This window comes from Columba livia, chromosome 3 (assembly GCF_036013475.1).
Source record: "Columba livia isolate bColLiv1 breed racing homer chromosome 3, bColLiv1.pat.W.v2, whole genome shotgun sequence".
Lineage (NCBI taxonomy): Eukaryota > Metazoa > Chordata > Aves > Columbiformes > Columbidae > Columba > Columba livia.
This window is the reverse complement of record NC_088604.1, coordinates 15,715,538-15,732,724: the sequence shown is the minus strand read 5'-3', so window position 1 is coordinate 15,732,724 and position 17,187 is coordinate 15,715,538. Positions and strand designations below refer to the sequence as shown.

The window sequence follows — 17,187 nt, the reverse complement described above, 5'->3', positions numbered from 1 at the left end:
ATGAGGTATGTCTAATATATGCACTAAACTCGTTTTTTCAGTCACAAGACTGCTGTGTAAAATTTAATTTATGTATTTATGAGCAATTGCAAATATTGCTTCTAAGACGCTGAAGAACTGCTGGGGCTTAATGCAACTCCTGTTTGAAGGCCCAACAGATGTGTTTAAACATCCTTAGTACTGGATATTTCCAATAGGTACGTTTACAGCTCTGTATTACCATACTGTCCAACTCTAACATCCACTCTTGGACTAATGCTGCCAGTAACTTTCTTCTTCACTGAAGTCCTAAGTTATTTTTAAAATAAGTGTTACTTTAAATAAGTGTTTCTCTGAACTCCTCGCACTCTGGTGTTTAAGCTGCACTTCTTGAGGTTTTTTTGTGTCAGAATTTTCAGGCAGCGAACATCTTCTACCGTACGTCTACACATTGCTAAATCGCTAGGGCAAACCTCCAACCTCACTGTAATTATTTTACACTACAATTCAGTTGTGCACTGTAGAATAGCATATTCAGTGAAGCAAATTTTAAAAATTAATATGGCTCCCACTTTTTGCCAAAAAACAATTACAAATCAGTTAACATTATTAAAAGAAAAAAAAAATCAAGAGCAACTCTGCATACTTGCGGAGTTCATTATTTTGTTTTTCCAGACTCAATTTGATTTCCTGAAGGTGGTTATTCTCCTGTTTTAGCTGCTTCTCAGACATTTTCAAAGTGTTGACCTGTTGCGTTTGCATCTTGAGGTCATTTTGAGTGAGACAACGCTTTTGTGTTTCTTGCTCTATTTTTAATGTCAAGTTTTTTACCTGAAAAATAAACAGAGACCTGTGAATTTTACAGATCTACACAGGAAAGTGACATTTAAACAGTCTCTCTTACTGACTTCCTCTACATTTTTGTACAACGTGCTCCCATCTTTTTATGGACAAAGCTGTTTCCTGAATGAAGGCATTAGCACGCAATAAATAAGCTAGTTTTTCCATGTCAATCTCACAGCATTTCACATTCCAGAAACTTTTTAAGCACAGTAATACCAAAATAGTTCAGAAAAATGAAACTACACCCAGTATATTTTTTAAAGCTCCAAATACAGAGAAGGAAAAGTTACCACCATTTTCATTCACAAACGTTCCTAAATAGAGCTATAATAGGGAAAATATTATGACACTGAAAACCAGATTCCACTCTAGACTCCTTTTGTCACTGTTCCTTACATCTTCATTTAGTATATCCTTTTGCCTGAGAAGCTCATTGATCTTCTGTTGTGATTGTTTGAGATCACAATCCAACATGGAGCGCTGCTTTTCAGCTTCTAACAACCGATTTTCTACTTTTTGCTTTAAAGCTCGCTCTTCCAAAAGTTTCTTCTCCATTTCTGTGAAGCAAGAGATTTAAGATGTCAGTCAGTGTAAAGCAGGAGATTTTGAGAGGGCATGGGGAGGAGGAGGTCTACCCCATATTAACAATAAACATGTTTAACCTTTTAACACTGAAGAGAAAGATTGCTGAAAAGTGACGTATTACAATTTTCACAGTAAACCCAATCCCAGAGGATGCTTTTACAAGCATTCCTGACAGACAGCTATTTCCCACTTTAGAGTTTCAAGATAACTTCCAGTTTACCTGCACACATCTGAGACAGATAAAAAGGTGGATTTAAAAAAATGTTCCATGTAAATCTACTGAAGTGTTGCTTTGACTATGATAACTTGAAATCATTTAAAGAGTTGAAACTGTTTGAGAACCTGATATGCCAAGTGATTCAGCCGTTATTACTGATTCATTTGTGTTTCTTTTGAGCATCTGCATGCTCCAAATTTTTGCGAATGCTTTGCAGTTGGAAGGACAGGAGCTGTAGGTAGCTTTTTAAGTAGCTGCAATAAACATAAAGCATTTAATTCAAAAGTAATTTTCTGGAGATGTTTGGTAATTATCCATCGCTCCAAGAGATTTCAGTTGTGATGAGATGCACCAGGATATGCACGGTGACTACAGAAATGTAGCAAAGGCTTTGCCATTTCTAGCTCTATCTGGTCTACATATTTACATTGTTACGTGGCTGACCTATATTTTATTTCTGAAGACACAAAAAGAAACGAGTACGCTAAGTATATAACACAGGGGAATCAAGGAAAAAAGCCTACACTTAGGCTTCCACTAGGATTAAAAGATTATGTTATCTACTTTGTATCCCTTACACCGAACTGTGATGTCAAATACACACCTTTCATGGCTTCTGACTTTGCCTCCTCAATAGATTCATAGATCTTATTTTTGTCTGCTAATCGTGCTTTTGTGGCTTTATGTTCAGCTTCTTCTTGTTCGAGGTTCTGCTGCATAACTTTGAATTTATATGTCATATCTATTTCCATGTTGCTCTTTTCCTGTTAAAGAAAAACATTGAATTAAACATTAAACACATCAGGTTAAAGACAAAATTTCAAACAAGAGTTAGATGCTGCTGGGAAGTACACTGAGAGCAGAAGAGAGAGCTCAGACTCTAAGGAGCTGAGAAGTCTTTTCTACATACATTTTCCTATGGATGGCAAAGTGCTCCAAAAATGCACAATGACATCCCCAGTTGCAAACAACTATGGAATTACTGCCTGAACAACCAACATTCTGTAAGAAGAACGGCTCAAAGAGTAACTTTATTGAAGAATTTTTTCAACACATTTGTTTCAATGACAAATTTGTTGAAAAAAATATTAACAGAAGCTGTTTTACTTTTAGCAATATTGAGAGCTTAAAAAAAACACTACGCAGATGAAATGAAATGTTACAACTGCACTATTAAGCTACTCATTGGAGTAACGTTATTATGTACTTTAGAAGTATAATGTATTATAAGGGAAATGATGAGTTTTTTTTATGCTTCCCAAATTGGAAAAAAAAGCAAAGAAAAAGAAGAAACACTGCAAACAAGGCTTACTTTTTGCAGAGATTTTTGTCTCTTTGTTTCAAGTAATAATAGTGCAAATTCAAAAATTCCATAAGAATGTAACACCAATGCTCACTAACAAATGCTGTTACCTTTTCTAAATCTGTAAGTTTTTCCTGCAATTGTCTTTTCTCCATTTCCAGTTTGGCTAATGCACTCTTTCCATTTTTCACTTCTTCTTCCAGGCTAGATATTCGACCTAAAAATGACCAAAACACCAATGAGGCTGGGCAGTGTGCGAGTAAAAAGAAAGTGTACTATATCCACTCAGAGGACATTTTTCACATGTAATAGCTTCTAATTCTGACTATTAAGGGTGATTTTAAAAGCTATCAATAACATTTTATAAATGTTCTCTCTTAAATGTGTGTCCACACTCACATAACATTGACATAGACCAGCACACTAATCCAGTCACAATTTGAAGCTAAAATAACATCACTAAAACCTATTCTTATTTCTGAAATGAGAAGCAAGCTTTACTTCAGATTTGTGGGAATACCTTGTAAATCACTGATAATCTCTGATCCATGACTTCGATCTCTCCTTTCTGATTCTAGAGCTGACTGAAGATTGAGAAAGTCCTTCTCCAGCTTGAGTTTCGCATTCTCTAGCAGGCAGTTCTTATCTTGTAGTTCTCTGTTATTGGCTTCCAGCTGTTGGATTTGCTTGGTGCTTTCTGTCTGGTTCTTCCTCAACCTGGCTGCCGTATCAGACTCTGACCGCAGTGACGAATTGGCTTCATCCAGCTAAGGATTGATAAAAACATACTTCAGAAACAACTGAAATATAACAACTTCCATTTCTACTACAGAATACTACATTTTATGGGTTAAAGAAATAAAAAGGAGTATATTTTAAGATTACTTTTGAAGACCAAAACATGACAAAAAAGAACAACTTTTAAAACTCCATTACACATTTAAATTCCCTCCTAACGAAGTCCCTACTTCAAACAGCTGTTATTTTAAAATACACATATATAAAGATGACATGCCTGTCTTTGTAGTTGATTGATTTTCTCATTGGATATTTGAGAGTTCTGATTCCTCTTTTTTAAATCTTCAAGCTGGTCTTTCAAGCTGTTAACTGTAACCAAAAAACAATGCAAGATTGTTAACCACTGTCATAAAAAGTATCAATTTAAAATACAATTCATTTATTTTATCCTTAAAAAACCCACATCATACCAGAACCCTTCAAGCATGTTTCAACGTACCCTCATTTTCCAAATTGCGTTTCTTATCTGCTTCATGTTCTGCTTTTCTCTGGTATTCTGTATTCTTGTGCTGAAGAAGAGCCTTCTCTCTCTCTAACTGTCTGAGTGCAGACTCTACATTCTTCCTTGAAGATATCTGGACGTATTTTAAAAAAACCCACACCACTATTACATATAGAAAATTGATACTCTTTAAATTATAAAAAGATAGCTCAAGCATTCAGTTTAGTTTGCACTGGAGAAGGACACGCTGTATTTCCCTGCAGCAAACACAGTGTTACCAGAACTTGAGGTCACATCCAGCCCAGGATGACCATGGCCAAGAGCTTTTACAACTTAAACACTGATCATTTGGATTTGACGGATCAGTTAAACCTGCTCAGCAGCCACTCTGGGAACGCAAAAACATACATGCAAGGTAAAGGTCTTGACGTGCACCTGGACGAGCAATACATTAAGCTGTACACATCCACCAAAGAGATGACTAATCTGGAGTAGCACTAAGGTGCAAATTTGAGCAAAAAATCGGGTCCTTGTACTGATACTGTTAGAACAGTGCAAAGACCAGCAGCCCTTCTCTTCCAGCAACGTGACTCTCACATCTTCCATTTTTAGAATAATCTATAGGATATTTATATCCAGCTGGCCTCCAAATCAAAAACATGGTAAAAAACAAATGCTGAAAGTTGTAGTGCAGAAATCATAATGAAAATGCTTTAACAGTGACAACAATTTCATGCTTGTGAATATCAAGAAATTAACTGGTAATTCTTGCTATAAAAACACAGTTACTCAAAAGTAATTTGCTGTTTCCTAACAAAAAAGCCACACACAAACATTAAAGTTCTAAATCCAATAAGAAATAACTTACCTCTTCATCGAGCTCTTTCACTGTTTTCTCTAAACGAGTGCTAGTAGACCTGAAGAATTTTGAAAAACATTTTTAAAACCTGCTGATTATACAGACATTACCATGTTTAGACGTGACTCATTTATTTTATGTAAAATACTCTATTTTCAGCAATCACATGAAATTTCAAGAACTGGGGAAACCACTCAAACAATGCAGAGATTCTTATGGAGGCTTAAGGCATAAAACACAACAACAAAAACTCAAACCTCCTGTAGTCACAGGAGTAGCAATAACTAAGCCAGCAATATAGAGTGAGGTCTGCTTGCAGGGTCAGGAATTCCTCAAGTGAACAAAAATGCTTTTAAGCACTGAAAAAAAGGTAATAAAACTTCTTTATAAACATACCAAACATGTCAAAACAGTCTCACCTGTACTTCTGTTCTAGTTCATCTTTGGCTTGCAATTCGTTACTGAGCTGTTCTTCAAGCTTGCTTATTTTTTTCTGAAACTGTGTAAAATACCAAAAGCATGGCCCACATATAAAAATGCTCTCACATAAAACAAGTGTAATTCAACTAAATAACAAAAAAATGCAAAGTGAGGAAAATGAATTCAATCTGCCACTGTTATTTTAAAAACATCATTACAAGGTTGTATCTTCACAGGTATTAATCCTGATGATTTTAAAGACATAGATCCCCAGAACTGAAATTTGCCACATGCTACATTAAATCTAACAACTGCACAATTATGTGCCACAGATTGTGAGTCATAACATTTCTAAGAGCGAAGAATATTTTTACTTTCCCTTTGCTGTACTCGTTCTCTGCAGAGAGCGACTCTCCACTGCAGCAGAATTTTTGGGATGGTCTTTTCTAAATAAAATTAAAAAATAAAAAGGAGGGCACGTGATGAAATTGGACAGTATCCAGAGACTATTACTAACCATGATCAATGACCTCACATAAAGAAGAATCTGTTAGTCTAACACATCCAGAAACTAATGAATACTTTTCAGGTTTGGGAATGCTTTGTTTTGCTTACTAAAAGACTAAAAAGAAATAATCAGTCAAGTACCCAAATATTCATGAGATAAATTATAAATAATAAATTTTGCAATCGTCTCCTGTCTTCAGACTTCCAAATGCATTTATTTTCCTCCCTTCCGCCTTGTCCTCTATCACCCAAACACAAAATGTAAAATAGTGTAATTGTTGTAATTAAAAGTCTCAGAACAGTGGCCCTGAAAAGGACACCAAGGCCAGAGATTCATTGCTTGAGAAAATACAAATGAAAATGTTGTCAGTAGTAAAATGGAAATTTAACCAGCTACTTGTACTATCACAACATAAAGCAAATATCACTAATGTTATACTACGTATTTTAAACAACAGTCACATTTCTTTTTAAAAGGGAAGCTCTGAAACTACTAATCTGTTCAGCAATGTGTAAAACTATTGCATCTATTCAGCAATAACAGATGGAATGGAGTCTAATATTTGCATTTCAATTTACGCTGGTCAATACATAATGCACTTCCTTTACTTATTTTTTGAACTTTGAAAAGGAGTTCTAGGTTTTACAAAATATTAACAATATATTATCTACACTTTAATAATACAAATGTTTAAGTAACATAATGATGTAATTAAGTCCATGAAAATTCCATAGCATTCTCCTGTCACCTGCAAATTTAAATTCAATTGTCAGTCTCCAAAAGCTGGATAAATGTAATCCAGATGCTAACTTCAATGGAAAGCACAATTTCAATATTCCTTTATCACTGCAGGTGACAATTTGCTTTTCTAAACTCTGAATAAATCAGCCATGAATCACTCAAGCAAGTGTGGAGCCAAAATTCACAACCTTCCCAAGAGTGATGCTGTTTGCAGCAAGAAGAACCGTACACATTTATTTTCCAAATAAATCCTAGATGCCAAAAGAATTCAAGAAAAACCTGTATTCATTCATCTTTAGACTACAGTACCTTAATGCTTGCGTACAACTGTTGCAAAATACAACCAGTTTACTGTTAACAGTTTGGTGAACGAATATTTAAGATATTTCCCATTTTTTTTTACTCCTTTCGTAATTCAAATAACATACTCACCTCCTTGCTGTCCTGTAAAAAGACAATATCTTTTCATTGAGGACCATTAAAAGACAAAAAGCTCTCCCCCAAAAGTTACTGAAAACGTTTTAAGACATAAAAAAATTAGTTAATCACACCGTTACTTATGAACAAAGGCACTAACCTCATTTTTACTAGATTGCACGGATTCATTTTCTCTGCAAGACTGAGAGGAGTCACTTAGCAACCTGTCAAAAACAACAACAAATCCCTCCAGCTCTTATTCAAGTTTTCAACAACTCTGGCAACCATGCCAGTCAAGCCATTTTAATCAATTCTCTCAAGTCTTAATTTGTCCTTTGCTATTCTCAGAATCACGTTCGTTTTATTTCAGTCTGAGTGCATCTTTCTGATTTGAAACTTTTCTTAAATAAAGTATAACATATGCTTTCAAATCCACAGAGGCTTATATTTTTTTAGTGAATACAATTATTTAACCATTCAAGTTGAGTGCTAGAAAGCTATTATCTTGCATAAACATTTTTCTAACGCTACTAATAAAAAGACATTTTAGAACTAAATGACAAATCTATCAGTATTTAAACTCTAAAATATTTTTAGGAGACTATATGATTTTGTGCATGGAAAAATATTGTGCTTAAACGCAGTTAAAATAACCAAAATAGTAGTAAATTACATATTCTACTTAAACTCTGCATTTTGTACCTTCACAACTGGACATAAATGAATATCATGCAATGAATCAATTATGTATCTTGAGTGAAAAAAAGGACAGAAGAAGAATCTGGAGGTGTAGTTCTAAAAACACATATTAAATGATCACGTACAAATTGTCTCTGTAGTAGGTAAATCCTATAAAAGGCAGTTGGTTTCCCACGAAGGCTTTGGGGATTGGAAAGGTTTCCACGTCTCCCTTGTCGTCCTCAATGTCATCAAAATTACTGCTATCTATATCACTACTAAGCTCAGGAACAACAGGAGCAGCAGCTATAAAAAGGGAAGAAAAGATCAACTTCACTCCAAGATTCAGTCACTTGCTGGATACTGGTATCTCTATAATGTTAAAAAGCCTGTAATATAAGCTGTGCCACTAGTTAAATATGTATTAACCATGCAGCAGATCTGTAAATATTACTGCCAACATTTTTTCTAGAGGTATCTTTTTCTACCTTAGTTGCATAACGCCCAGAATTTTTAATGTGCAAAATGTATTTCCTAAGGTAATCACATCTGAGAACAGAACCCTAAACACAATCATCATTTTAAGAAACTTTAGTAAACATACGATAAATAATGATCAAGTTCATGATATGAACTGACATACTTCGGTATTTTTGCCTAAAGCTATCAAGTTCACAATGCCTTAAATGAAAAGCAGTAAAACTGACTAGACCATTGTCAAACTGCTGTCTACAGTCAAAAACACCCCAAAACCAATAAAACAAAACCAAAATCAAACAAAACCCCCACAACACACAAAAAAAACCCAACCCCAAACAAAACAACAAAAGCCACAAAGGAACAGAACATACCATTCATTCTTTTTAGTTAGAATTCTAAAACATCCAGTTCTGTTGTTCAAAACAGAAATCTATACATTGAAAGCACGATAAAGTTGAGGATAATTCCAGTAGGAAAAATGTCTATTTACTAACCCTTACTGGTAAGAGTTTTTATAATACAAACGCTAAATACAGAAGTTTGGGCAAATTCTTGATAGTTAAAAGATGCTTAATTTATAAAGTCTGAAGTTTTTTCATTGTTTCTATTACACATTCTGAGTAAAAATAGAACTTTCAAGGTAATTTACTTACTCTCTCGAATGTTGTCCCAGTTCCACTGATCACTCTTGAAGAAAGGGTGATGCTTTATTTCTTCTACCCCATTTCTCCCAAGTCGCACATCCCTAAACATAACAATTAAGCCAAATTCACATCAGGAAAAAACACTTAGTTTTTGTTATTTAAACTCTGACTTACTCATCAGGAGCAAAGAAACTTTCAGTAAAGATTATTAATAGTCAAATAATAATTAAAAAAACCTAAAACCCACCAACCACAGCTTTGTAGTTTCTTATATAAAATGTACTGTGTTTCTTAGCGCGCTCTCTCCCTGTGACTGCTCAAATGTCCCGAATTTGGAGTCTGCCACGTGGGGAGTGAAGCAAGCAAGAGCACTGAGGCAAGAGCTAAGGAAAAACTAAAAACACAAATAAAAACCCAACACCCTCTGGGGGAAAAAACTGCAGAAGTCCCATGTCTGCCAAACCACATGACAAAGATGCGAATGAAGGTCTGACTTACTGCACAGAACGGCTATTCAAAGCTGGAGTGAAATAAACACTTTAAGAATTCTATCCTCTGCCCCATAGCTAACCCTGACACATCTTCTGCTGATATTTACAGTGAAGTAAACCTCAAGTGCAACACGAAACTTCTAGTTTGACCAGAATTCTCTCTTAAAACTATCTGCAAGAACAGGACATAAAAACAATGTGTGTAAGAGAAACAATAAATCATAGGGTCAATGCTTATTCCTCCTGTAAGTGCTTCGGCAGGGATCACGCACACGGAAAGAAGGCATCTGCTTCCAATAAAGCACTCAAGCATTGTATTAAACATAAACAGGAAGATGGACACACATAGTGGAAGTACACCTCGCCGCATTTACTTTATTCAATTCTACTCATATTTTCTTTCTACCCTTTCAGCTACTAAAGGTGAAAAAAACTGTAAAAAGCACATCCTTCCTGACTAACCGTGATCTTGCTCAACAGAGCAAACAACCTCTCTTCAAATGCAAAACCCATTATAAGGCAATTTTTTTCCTAATCCCTCATTCTATAAAGGGTAGAGATTTTCTGCTGTAGCCAAATTCAGAGGATCACAGCAAAGCACAAGGAGGCATCATCGATTCAGATCTAACTATGGACCTACAGCATTCTCCTGTTCAATCAGAGAAACAGATATCTCTGCTTTCTGGAACTAAAGAAAAAATATAAGTGTTCAGGTCAAGAATAAGGTTGCAAAGCTTAACATTGATAAACAGCTCAGTTTCACAAAGGGAGAGCTCCAGGCTCTATTTATAGACAAAACAACATCCTTGCTGGTTTGTTAGCTACACTTGTCAATTACTAAAACAAAGCAAATGCTCAAACAGTCTAAGCAAGCTTAAACAACCTCAGTAAAGAGAGGCTTATTTTCATAAAAGTATTTGCTTTCATTTTTTTAACTAACACTTGCATAGACACTGAGCACAACAATTTGCTTGGTCCCTGCCTTGGAGCTTACAAATTACTTCAGCCTTACAGTTTTGTGACTGTATTATCCACTGCAATTGAAAGGATTTGTCTGGCACAAACCTGCGTTCTTAACAAGAGCTGTCAGAACTGCTCATAGACATAAAAGCCAATACCTAGAAAAAACATCCCAAAAGAAAAACTAGAGAGTGGGAGATTTTGCAGAAGAATTTTGAACAGAGATTAGGAGAAGTGAAAAAAGAAATTTTTTACAACATACATGTGCTAATACCATCCAAAATAAAAACAGTAGCAGAAAAATACATGCACTTACCTATCAGTTAAAAAGGCACAGATAAGGTTCTTTGCATGCTTAGAGATTTCCACATCATCTGGGAAATGTAATGAGTTTTTATGATCCATAATTTTACTGTATGTTCCTACTAGAGAGTCTGCATAAAAAGGAGTATCACCTGAAAATAAAACAGTAAATTGACTGCGATTTCGAGTCCTGTTCAAGTCACGCAAGTTGAAAAAGACAAAAGATAGAAAGAAAAGTCTACAAGTAAGTTTTACCTAAAATAGTATTTTAAATAACTTTTTTAAAAAAGGAATGCCAGTTATGAAATAACATACAGTACCAAAAATGTTCCTTCCTCAAAATGCCCATGTTACAAAACTGAACTGCTTTCCATCCTGTGCATCACTACCAAAATTTTTCCCAGTGAATAACACCTTTTTTCCAGCTGAAAACTATCACTGTGCTTTCTAATTTACATGACAGCTGACACCCACATAAATCCCAAACTTTAAGCGCTTCCATGGGTATAATGGACCGAAACTCACTGAAGATTTGCTCACACACATTTGTTGGGGGGAATGCAGCAGGGCCCGTTTCAGAGGCACGTGGCTCCGCGCTGCCTCAGGCAAGTCAGCTCTGAGCAGGAGCCTTCACAGCGCGTTACTGCACTGCTAAAGCCACACCAGTAAATCTTGCTGACTGATAAATTATATTCGCTTGGGTGCCCATATTAACATGGGCAGGTGGCTTTTAAAAATCATAGACCTTTCATGCTCAAAGGTTTGCAGCGTAGTCTTTGCAAATATCCTTAAGAAACGTAAAACTGGGAAAACTGAAAAATAAACAGCATCAATAGAGGTATTTGACACTCAAGTTAACTGACAACATTCTGAATATACAAACGGTTTGGGTCACTATTCAAGATGCTCCAAAACTTTTAAATAAATGCTTTCTCACAACTAATCCATAGATTTAACAGAGAAGGTGAATAATCATATAATCATAGAATCACTTTGGCTGGAAGAGACTCTCAGGCTCCTCAACTCCAACCATAACCTAACTCTAGCACTACCATAAATAAATAAATTGCATGAGCCAGGCTCTGTCCTCTGTCTCGGTGCATCCCGGACACATCCTGACCGCCTGTGTCCAACGAGGTTCTAAAAAAAGCTGGGTACATGAAAAAATGTACAAAGAGACCGATGTACAAACCCATTCAGCTTTCAAAAGGAATTTAAATGGAAATACAAATGTAACAATCCTGGTTTTAGCCTCTTTCTGTCATTTTATAGAAAAATAATGAATTTGTACATAATCAGCTGGAATTAAACTTCTAGATATTTAGTAAATTCATTATTAAATTCATTAGGTTGCCATGCCAGTACACTGGAGGTGGGGATCAATGTGATCAGCTGATTCCACAGGTATTGCTGCCACCTCCCTTTCTCCAAACCTTCCCTTCTCAGTTGTTTTTGGTCTCAGAAACACCTCAAAACTGCCCTAAACGAAAAAGGATATAAAGCTACTGGAGAGTGTCCAGAAGAGGCCACAAAGTTGGTGAAGGGTTTGGAGAGGAAGCCATATGGAGTGGCTAAACTCACTTGGTTTGTTCAGCCTGGAGGAGACTGAGGGGAGACCTCATCACGGCTACAGCTTCCTCACAAGAGGAGGAGGAGGGACAGGTGCTGAACTCTCCAGTAACCAATGACAACCCGAGGGAATGGCAGGCAGATGTGCCAGGGGAGGTTTAGGTTGGACATCAAGAAAAGGTTCTTCACCCAAAGGGTGCTGGAGCACTGGAACAGGCTCCCCAGGAAGGTGTCACGACCCCAAGCCTGACAGTGTTCAAGAAGAGACTGGACAACACCCTCAGACACACGGTGTGAATTGTGGGGTTGTCATGTGCAAGAACAGGAGTTGGACTCGATGATCCTTGTGGGTCCCTTCCAACTCAGGACATCCTAGTATTCTATGATTAAAGTAGTGTTAGGATTCATCCTCTGACCAAGATTTTAGCTTTTAGTTAAGCATACAACAAAAATCAGTACTGTTTTCATAAGTACTGTGTCTTTACTAAAACCAGAATGTCAGAACGCTTCCTATGCTTTCTTCAGAGTGTGAATTTTCAGAAGTCCATAAGCAGAAACTGATGTGCAAATACAAACAAAAATAGATACCTTCTCCCAATGTGGGGTATAAACTGAGAAAGATTATCAAGAGAAAACCAAGTGTGAAAGTCCACAAAGGCTTTTAAAAGCAATTGCTGCTAATGAGATCTTGAAACTGATAAGGCGATTCAAGAATGGGAATAATAATGCCAAAATTGTTTTATGTCACATGTTTTTGAGGGTGAAAAAGAAGAACTCTTCAATAGTCAAAATACCATAGGAGGATAAGGGTTTCATCAAAGGTTGAAGTCAGCCTGTGTCAAATACTCCAAACCAGTTTATCAGTGCCTGTCTCTTAACAATATGTATGTGGGGGTAGAAGATCCGTCTTAAATAGTATCACTATTTCTAGTTCAAATACAGGGACCAGGAAAGTTCTGTCATCGCTAGAGAGAAGTTGCATGTTTCTCTAGACACTTCGTCAAATTAATTTGACCTGAGCCTCAAACTGTGTTTGTAAACAAAGTCATAGAAGGGAATGATGTTGCACTGTCAGACAGGAAACCCAACTGAGACTGGAATATCATGACTGGAGAACAACAAACAAACCAAAAAATTACAGGGCATAACTAGGCCCTATAATTGTAATTACCAGTATAAAGATGAAGCAGGTTTTAACATTTCAAGAAGACTGCATAGATAGAAAATCACATATCCATTTCAGAGAATGGAAGAGGCTCATATTAAAAAAATATATCAGGAAGACAGCTTCATGAAAAGCACAAAGAAGGATGACAAAATTCAGCTGAAAGGGAACAACGCTACTCACACTTATGTATGGCTAAAACCAAAACAGAAACAGAATTGTTATTTCACTCCCAGCAGAAAAAATGTCTGAAAAATCAGAATTAATGCATGTGAAGTTTCCAGTCTAGAGTATACACAGAAAGAAAATTTAAGAGTACTAAAGAGAAAAAAAAGTGGTAAAAATAGTGTAGCTTCATATATTAAAATAAGACACTTTGGGAGGAAAAAAATATGTGAGACCTATGAAATATTAAGAATTTTTTAACACACAAGTCCAATCTACAGCAAATAACACCCTTAAGCATAGCAACACATACTGAAACATCAGAATAAGAACACAGTGTTGCACTGAAATGTAGATCAGTTTTCATCCTGAGTGAGTACAGGATCCTTCATACAACCTAGCTCCTGCAAAAACTGTGCCTCTCAGATTTCACTTTGAAAAATGTTTTCATTAGAAGGATAAAAAGGGGAAAATCCTCTCAGCCTCTCAAACACAAGAAAAAAAAGAGTCTCTGAAAAAAAACACAAACATTTCTGGACAGTTGTGTCCAGTATTTTAATAATGGAATAATTTTATTTATTGTCAAAATTGTTTACGAGACACTATTGATTATAAAATCGCTTTTAACTCAAAATGCCTTCGTTGCAAAAGACAGATATTCCAGTAGCATCATATATCTAAACAACCTTCCTGGCTCAGCTACCAGAAACATCACATCTGAAATATTCCCAGAACATGCTGATTTGGATTTTTAATAATTATATGCTCAATTCCATCTTTCTATAATCAGTATTTTGCTACCAGACTATAATACTGATCCTCACAGTATTTTAAGATGCAGATGACTCATCTCCTTAACAGATTATATTCTACATTTGTTACCATAGCAGTCTGGTGTATTTTACCGGAAAATCCTGACTCAAGCATAAAAGAGCGAATCCAGCCATGCTTCCACAGTCATTTTGACCTAACAGAAGCCACTGCTGGTGCTGTGAGACCAAAAAAAAAAAGGGGGGGGGGGAGGACAGAGAACAAAAGGAAAAAAGGGGGGGTAGCACTGCCCTTCCTACTCCACTGCCATCTCTCCATCCCTGAAAACTCTGTTCTGCCCCATGAGGTGGCACAATCATTCATGAGATGGTGAGTTAGCTGACCCCAGTCAAAACTATTCTAAGAACTAGTTTAAACTGAACCGAGTCAGGGAACTAATCCCTGAGCAAGCACGCAAACAGCTGTTGCAGCATTAAAGCAAGAGACAGCAAAGAGAACAAGAGTGAAGCGACAGCATCAGCTGAAAGTCAGAAGCTCTTAGATACTGAGCCGAGGTACAACCAGCCCCTTGCAGTAAAGTACAGCTAAAGGCACAGTAAACACAAAACAATAATCTCATTAGCAGAGGAAATCACTACTTACCAACCAGCATCTCAAACAGGAAGACTCCTACAGACCACCAGTCACATTCCCGTCCATAATAACCATCACCTCCCTGCGATTTCAGAACTTCGGGTGATATGTAGTCGGGGGTTCCCACGGCCGTATCGCAGCGCACCATACCTGTCTGTGCAACAGTAAGAATTCAAACAGCTCAATTAAAAATATTTCTGAGTCTTTATCAATTAGTTTACTAGTAGACCAGAAAAATGTAAAAATCACAGCTCAAAATATTTGGTTTGAGGAATGTGTTTGAAAGTATCTAGTTTTTACTTCAGAAGAAACATGGACTGAAATGACAATTCCTAGTAACATGCTCTCCCCACCTACTCCATAATGGTTTTTCTTGGTTACATCTTTCAAAAATTGAACAATTTAATGATTTTTACCACAGGTTTCGATATGAAACTACACATCATACCAGTCTGCTCCTTATCTCACTGAATTCAGGGAGAGGCTTCTGAATAATTTGGACCAGCTATGAGTTAGGCCCTACCTACCAGACACATAACAGTTCTGTCTAATTAAAACAATACACAAAACTACAGGTAAATGTTTATAGTCACACCTTGGTTTTTAATTAAAGACAGGAGAAAAAATATAAAATCCATTTTAAAGAACAGATATGAAAAATAAGGTAAAATACGACCATCTAAGTATTTTTTATTAGCATATTAACACACTTGGAAATATTGTTCATCCTCTGTTTCACACTGAGAGACTGAAAACGCAGGGGCAAAATGATGCAGAAGCATCGTCAGCTCTGCCAGTGTGCTGGTTCAGACTGTACAAGCCTTGTTTCCTTTAATCCAATACACTGCATTCATTACAGAGAGACCAGATGGATGAATGAAATGAAATGAAATCCTGGATGAAGTTAGAGAAGTACCAAAAATACACTCCTCTCTTTTTCTATCTCTCCACATCAAGCCTTTCTAAGTCATCTTACAAAGTCATGTGTGTGATTTGCCATCAGCTTTGGCTCAATATTAATACAGAATTATGAGAATTATTTAGCTTTTGGAACTGTATTGATATGTAAAAATTACACATCAAATTGCAATATTTCTTTTTACATACAATATGAACTGTTAAAAGCTTCTATTTATGTACAAAACCAGAATCCTGGAAAGTCATGAACCAGCAGACAAAAACTGAAGTGATTAAACAGTGCAGAGACCCAAAGAGTACTGCAGGTGTCCTCCTAGAAAATGCTTCTACATCTCCAAGCTGAAGCTGGAGACTGAAGGAAGTTTAACAACTTAGTTCCAGAATGAGGAGTAGGTTAACTTCTGCTTCCTGTACTATGAAACAGAGAGCACAAATCTTGATCATCCTGGAATAAGAACACGAAGTAATTCTTTTCAGAAGACTAAACACATTCTTGGAACAAAGTAGAATACAGAAAAACACATTTTAACACTGGGAATAAACTAAACCCCAAAGGCTCCAAAATCTAAAGTAAAAAACATTTTTAAATGGTTTAATGGCTGGAACCATTATTCGATTATTCTGCTTTTAACAGCACTCTGTTCAGCACTCTCTTTGAAGCACATAGAGTTGGTTGTACTCACTCCCCATAAAACTCTCTACCTTCTGTCTCAGGAACAAATCTAGAAATGCATTCAGAGGATCACAGACCAGTCCAGGATGGAAGGGACCTTGAAAGATCATCTCACCCAGCCTTCCATGGGCAAGTCAACCTGGATCCAACTGCGTGTTGAAAACCTTCAGCGACAGGGATTCTACCATATCACTGGGGTGTTTGGTCCATTATCACCTGAATAAAATATTCCCAGGTTTCTGTTCCTACACATTTGTTCTTTCAAAGAACTCAGACATTGCTCTGTATGTATTTTTAAGTACCAGATACCACAGTCAGACCAGCTTCTATGATCTCTGGTATCAAAGCCAAGTAAACAGAGAAGTCCTCTCTCTGCAGTACATGGCATCTTGACAGTCCCTACGTTCTGCATGATGGCTTCTGCCTTCTGTACTTCAGCTTTTGAAGAGATCTAAAGTGTGACGTTTTTTCTGGACAGTGTTACTCCTGTGTTTCAAATGCTCTGTCTGTTCTACTACAGCAGTTCTCATCCAAAGCTTCCTTTCAGAACTCTCAGGCTGGTGCTTTACCTGAGACTTTTCTCAGCACCTCAAAAGATCAAGGTGGATCTTGGAGCTCCATCTCA

General features: G+C 36.6%; 1 protein-coding gene across 4 annotated transcripts in view; it reads right to left on the bottom strand.

Annotated features, from left to right (window-relative positions):
* The window catches only part of ROCK2 (Rho associated coiled-coil containing protein kinase 2), a 102,735-nt gene that overhangs the window by 18,658 nt on the left and 66,890 nt on the right, over positions 1 to 17,187 (bottom strand). For all 4 annotated transcript variants that reach the window (XM_065055907.1, XM_065055908.1, XM_065055909.1 and 1 more), the window contains exons 6-19: positions 14,981 to 15,125; positions 10,682 to 10,820; positions 8,924 to 9,015; positions 7,937 to 8,096; positions 7,273 to 7,336; positions 5,446 to 5,525; positions 5,036 to 5,084; positions 4,165 to 4,300; positions 3,943 to 4,034; positions 3,448 to 3,694; positions 3,038 to 3,144; positions 2,229 to 2,388; positions 1,219 to 1,379; positions 626 to 810 (exon numbers count right to left, since the gene is read on the bottom strand). In XM_065055907.1, the coding sequence (XP_064911979.1) occupies positions 626 to 810; positions 1,219 to 1,379; positions 2,229 to 2,388; positions 3,038 to 3,144; positions 3,448 to 3,694; positions 3,943 to 4,034; positions 4,165 to 4,300; positions 5,036 to 5,084; positions 5,446 to 5,525; positions 7,273 to 7,336; positions 7,937 to 8,096; positions 8,924 to 9,015; positions 10,682 to 10,820; positions 14,981 to 15,125 (1,817 nt within the window). The remainder of the gene's footprint in view (positions 1 to 625; positions 811 to 1,218; positions 1,380 to 2,228; positions 2,389 to 3,037; positions 3,145 to 3,447; positions 3,695 to 3,942; positions 4,035 to 4,164; positions 4,301 to 5,035; positions 5,085 to 5,445; positions 5,526 to 7,272; positions 7,337 to 7,936; positions 8,097 to 8,923; positions 9,016 to 10,681; positions 10,821 to 14,980; positions 15,126 to 17,187) is intronic.